This window comes from Gavialis gangeticus, unplaced genomic scaffold (genome assembly GCF_001723915.1).
Source record: "Gavialis gangeticus isolate Ggan-Ray unplaced genomic scaffold, GavGan_comp1, whole genome shotgun sequence".
Classification (NCBI taxonomy): Eukaryota; Metazoa; Chordata; order Crocodylia; family Gavialidae; genus Gavialis; species Gavialis gangeticus.
The window spans coordinates 5,337,408-5,342,298 of record NW_017729015.1 but is presented as its reverse complement, the minus strand read 5'-3'; the positions used below and the strand labels follow the sequence as shown (position 1 = coordinate 5,342,298).

The following is a 4,891-nucleotide window of genomic DNA, read 5'->3' as shown; positions in this document are numbered from 1 at the left end:
AAAAGTGAACCTTTATTCTGTTTGGCACTGGTGAGGCCCATGTCCAGGCCTCACTTCAGGAAATACCCAGAAAGAGTCCCATGTGGAGCAACAAAATTATTTAGGAGGTCTAAGAAACATGATTTAAGAGGAAAGGTTGGGCGAACTGGGATTATTTAGTTCAGGGAAGAGAAGACTGAAGGGGGGAATTTGATGCATCCTATATATCTGAAGGGTGATTACAGGTAGGATGCTGACAGAATATTCTCTGTGGCCACATAGGAAGGGACAAGGACAGAGAAGAGGACGAGGAAATCTTATGTTGTAAGAAGAGAAATTTAGATCGGGTGTTAGGACAAACTCTCTCACTCTGAAGTTGGATAAGCATCGGGAAAGACCACTCAGAGAGGTTGTGAAATCTCTATCTTTGGAAGTTTAACAACAGGGTAGACAAACACTTAACTAAGGATAATTTAGACTGGGAAGATCCTGCCTTGAGCAAGAGGTTAAACTAGATGACTTCCCAAGGTCTTCTTCCAGCCCCACTTTGCCATGATTCTATTTGTGTAAATCTCTTTTGGTATGGAAACTGGAGTTCATTTATAAAATGTACAAAGATTTAAAATTGCTTTTTTGTTAATTATAAAAAATAACTTGGACATAAGAAAAAAATTAAACTTGTTCTGCATTTAAAAAACAGATTTATTGACAGAGAAAGTATTGGGGGAAAAGGAAGGCTATGATAACTAGGAACAATCGCTTTAAGATTTTTAGTACACATCCTCTCTCTCACAATTTTTATCCATAGCTAAGCTTTTCTGCTTTACAATTGCATATTGGTTTCTCAGCTTTGTATAAACAGTCACTGAACTGAACTAACAGAACAAACTAAAGTGGAAAATATTGTCTCTCTATGTGGAGGAGAGGTTACTGCTGTCAAAACATGATTTAGCACTTCAGAAAACTTGAATTGCAGAGGCTTACCTAGTTACTTCTACCAGCTATTTATTTGACATCATTTGAAGATATTAAAAATGTGGCAAGCCTATGTTTAAGACCTCAATTATTAAGTGGGTTGATGTTAAAAAGAAAGAAAAATGAGTGAATTTTATGTAAATAAAACTTCTCTTAGTAACATGCAAATTTGATTTCATTTATTTAAAAATAATCCTTTTTATCCACCCTAGTATACGCATCCCTCAGTATAACCAGCCCCTACAATTTAGCCATAGTCACAAGAAGCTGGCTAACCTAATACCAAGTTTGTTCAGTAGTATTTCTTAAACTGGTATCTCTTATAGGCTACATGAAAAAAAAACCCAGCATACACTCCGAGGCAAGAGATGCCTAGGGGGTAATTTCCATCTAACCTCATATGGCTACTTGGCATAATCCTGAAACAGGGTTATATCAGTTTATACAAGCTAGTGCCTTCTGTAGCATTATCACTGAAAATATATCACCCATTTTGTTTCGTCTGAAACCATTTCCTTCTCGCCCACTCTTAGTGGCACAATTCCTACCTGCTGTTCCAAAGCCTCCCAGTGCAGACCCCAGCGTGGCACCAAGAGAGCTGCTACTTCCAAAGCCAAGTGAAGTGTTGGCAGCCTGGGCAGAGCCCTGAGAAAAGAGTGAGCTGCTCTGGGAATTGCTGCTTAAAGAGTTGTTGCCATAAAATGAGCTGGAGGCCAGATTGTTGGTGGGCTGCTGCTGGGGCTGAGGCTGAGGCTGTTGAGTTCCTAAAGGCCGAAAAGGTCCATTTGTTGTTCCTGCCAGACCACCAGCTGCACCGTTAGCTGAAGCTGCAGCTGCTGCAACTGCTGTAGCAAAGCAAAACAAAACGTAGTTTAAAAAAAATCCATTTTGAGCAAGTCTAAAAACTACAAGTTCCCCTTTATTTACTATGAAACTTGTAACCATCCTATTAACTAGCCTGCTAGAATAAGGAGACCCCTCAGATCTCTAACAACTGTATCTGAGTGTCCCTTTTTAAAGGCCACTCTCTATTTGTGAAGGGTTATGCAAGAAAGGTTGCAAAATCAACTGCTACCTTCTTCTGATCCCTAATTTAGTGGGGCAACTATCAGCTTGAACTTGGCCCCCAAATTAATTTTCTGTTAAATCTGAAGACCAATGGAAATAATAGCAAGACCTAGAGATCAACCAGAGCACGTATCAGGACCCCAGTGTGCAAGGTGCTGTACAAACACAGAACAGAAAGATGGTCCCTGCCTCAAAGTCCTGAACATTTTAAGTCAATAGGTCCACAGTTGGAAACTGTTTCTAATGGATTTTATGATGAATACAACTCCCCTGCTGTGCCTGAAACACAAACATGCAACACTAATGACTGGAGTGTCAAGCCGACTGTTTTTGTTCCTGGAGCTAAAAGAAAAACAAAATAAACACTGCATTTTTGATAGATCTGTGGAGAACAAGTGTGGAGAATTTCAAATCACAGAGGCAATAGTTTCAAAGAGTTTGGGACATGTTCAAACAGCTGATTATCATCACGAGTATTTTAAAATTGTAACATCACAACATTTTGCAAATTATTTCACTACTAATTAGGGACCTACAAAACTTGTGATTTTGTGAATCTGACAGGTCCCCCAAGAAAAAGCCCAGTCCCCCAAAAAGGGTGAGGACCACAAAAAAAGCTAAAAAAACAAGCAAGGGCCCCAGAAGTCCTGCCCCTCCCCAGAGACTGACAGAAGGCCAGGGAGGGATGGGGAGGGACTTCCAGGGGCCCACCATGCTCTGCCATGGAAATGGAGACCGATGCTGCACTTAGGACTGTGAAATTGGGGGACAATCCCCCATGAATTAGGTAGGTCCCTACTAATAATGAAATCTTGCAAAAACACACAATGCTGTTCTATACTCCCTTTGCCATTTACACGTTTTCAGCTAAGCCCACACCGAGCATAGAGAAAGTTCTCAAAAACAACCCCTCCAATGGATCTCAGTGAGGGCAAGTGTGTCGTCACTGCCCGTATGCTTGCAGCGGAGCACATGAACACCACTTACAAGATCATCCCCTTCTCCAATGAGAGGAATGCGACCCACGTGCACACAAGTAGGACTTACCTGCTTGTGCTGCAGAGGAACTGATGATGACAGGAGCAGGGGCTACAAGGCGCACAGGGGCCCCCAGGCCGTTCCGAGCCCCTGCGTTCACAACAAGAGCACCTGTTTGGTCATAATAAGCAGCAGGAGCCAGCACTGGATAACCTAGGCAACAAAGAGTAAAATTAATGCAACTTAGCCATCCATCCAGCAAGAAGCTACTGAACCATTAGGTGAAATAGAATTAGGCCCATTTCTCACATGGACAATTCCAGGATTCTGTTTTCTTCACAGTTTTATAGTGTTATAACTATTTCAATTGAGGATGAGTTTTTGCTAAAATTATACTGAAATCCCGAGAATGGATGCAGTTATGTAGCCCTGTGGCAATATAGTTCTAGCTCCTTTCGCTTGCAAGAGAAACCTCTTGACCAACAAGAAAAGGAAAAGGTGTCCAGGACCTTCAACTCTCCTTGAAGCATCTAAATAAAGAGTGTCCAAACTTTCAGAAACAGTGAGTACCTGGCAGCGTCTACATGGGAATTCTCCATGATTTCCGAAGGGGTGGGCGGCAGCAGTGAGAGGTTTTTCCACTGTTCCTTATGTGGCCTTAAGCCATTTTGAAAATGTATCTCAAAATCCTTAATAATGCCAAATTGGAAGCTATCATATCAACCTTATAATATGTCTGATATTCTTAACTTCATAATCAAAGGTGATCTTTTGGAGCCACATTCTTTCCAAACCACAAGGAATCCTATAACAACTACAATAAATTCAAAACAAAAGACTTCAGACTGAAAATTATGGTATCATTTGCTTATCCTTAACTGTCCAGCATGATTTATCTGTAAATTCTTCCAAAACAAATACTGAGTTATTGACTCCACCTACCTGTTGACATTTTATGTCTGGTAGAAGTCTATAAAGCTGCCATGCTGGCCTGCCAAATTCATTCAGAAATGTGTAAGCTTTCACAGGCAACAGCATACACCATAAGCCCACTGTTGCCTATGAAAGCTTATGCACTTCTGGTATGTTTGTGTATTACGGTGCCCTTGCCTTCTGCCTGACTTGAGATTAACACAGCTAACTACTTCTCTCATTTTATATCATAACAGTATGTAACACTACATGAAAGTGAAATCTTAGCTCCATTAAAAAGTCAATGAGAGTTGTTATCAACTTCCATGTGGCTACAATTTTGCCAAGATCATAAAAACAAAACCAATTTACAGGGATCCATAAAGATATCTGAAAAAATAACATCTGAATGGGAATCAAGTTCTTACAGACAACTTAAGATAGGTGCACCAATATATCAGTCTAATATCTAATTGACACCAATATAAAGAAAATTGATTCCATCAGAAATCGGCCTGATGTGGCTGGCAATTTGGCCGATAAATGCCCGTGCACGTGTGCAACCACAGCACAGTATGTAGGTGGCAACGAGCACAGCCCAGCAGCTCTCAAGCTGCGTGCAACTGGTAAGTCTGTTCTGGTGGAAGGGGAGGGGGGAGGGAAGGGGCATGGGAGGCAGATCAAGGCCTATGTGGTGAGGGGGGGGAGTAGGCTGGGACTGGGGCAGGCACTGCCCTGCTAGGGCACAGCAGGACACGGAACAGAGCCATGGCTTGTCTGGGGGGTGCGGGGCAGCAGCAGCTCCAGGAGGGCACGGGGGAGTGGGAGACAGCAGCAACTGTGGGTGGGGGCTGCACCAGGCTCTTCCCAGCACATGGGAGCTGCACTCGGGGCAGGTGACACTGGTGCTGGAAGGGGGCATTGGGGGGGGGGGGGGGGAGGGCACTTTGCAACCCCACAAACAAAAAAAAATAAAAAA

The 4,891-nt window shown here is 42.5% G+C and overlaps 1 protein-coding gene across 6 annotated transcripts in view; it reads right to left on the bottom strand.

Annotated features, from left to right (window-relative positions):
• The window catches only part of PUM1 (pumilio RNA binding family member 1), a 181,554-nt gene that overhangs the window by 41,047 nt on the left and 135,616 nt on the right, over positions 1 to 4,891 (bottom strand). For all 6 annotated transcript variants that reach the window (XM_019512135.1, XM_019512137.1, XM_019512138.1 and 3 more), the window contains exons 12-13: positions 3,070 to 3,213; positions 1,503 to 1,799 (exon numbers count right to left, since the gene is read on the bottom strand). In XM_019512135.1, coding sequence (XP_019367680.1) covers positions 1,503 to 1,799; positions 3,070 to 3,213 — 441 coding nt within the window. The remainder of the gene's footprint in view (positions 1 to 1,502; positions 1,800 to 3,069; positions 3,214 to 4,891) is intronic.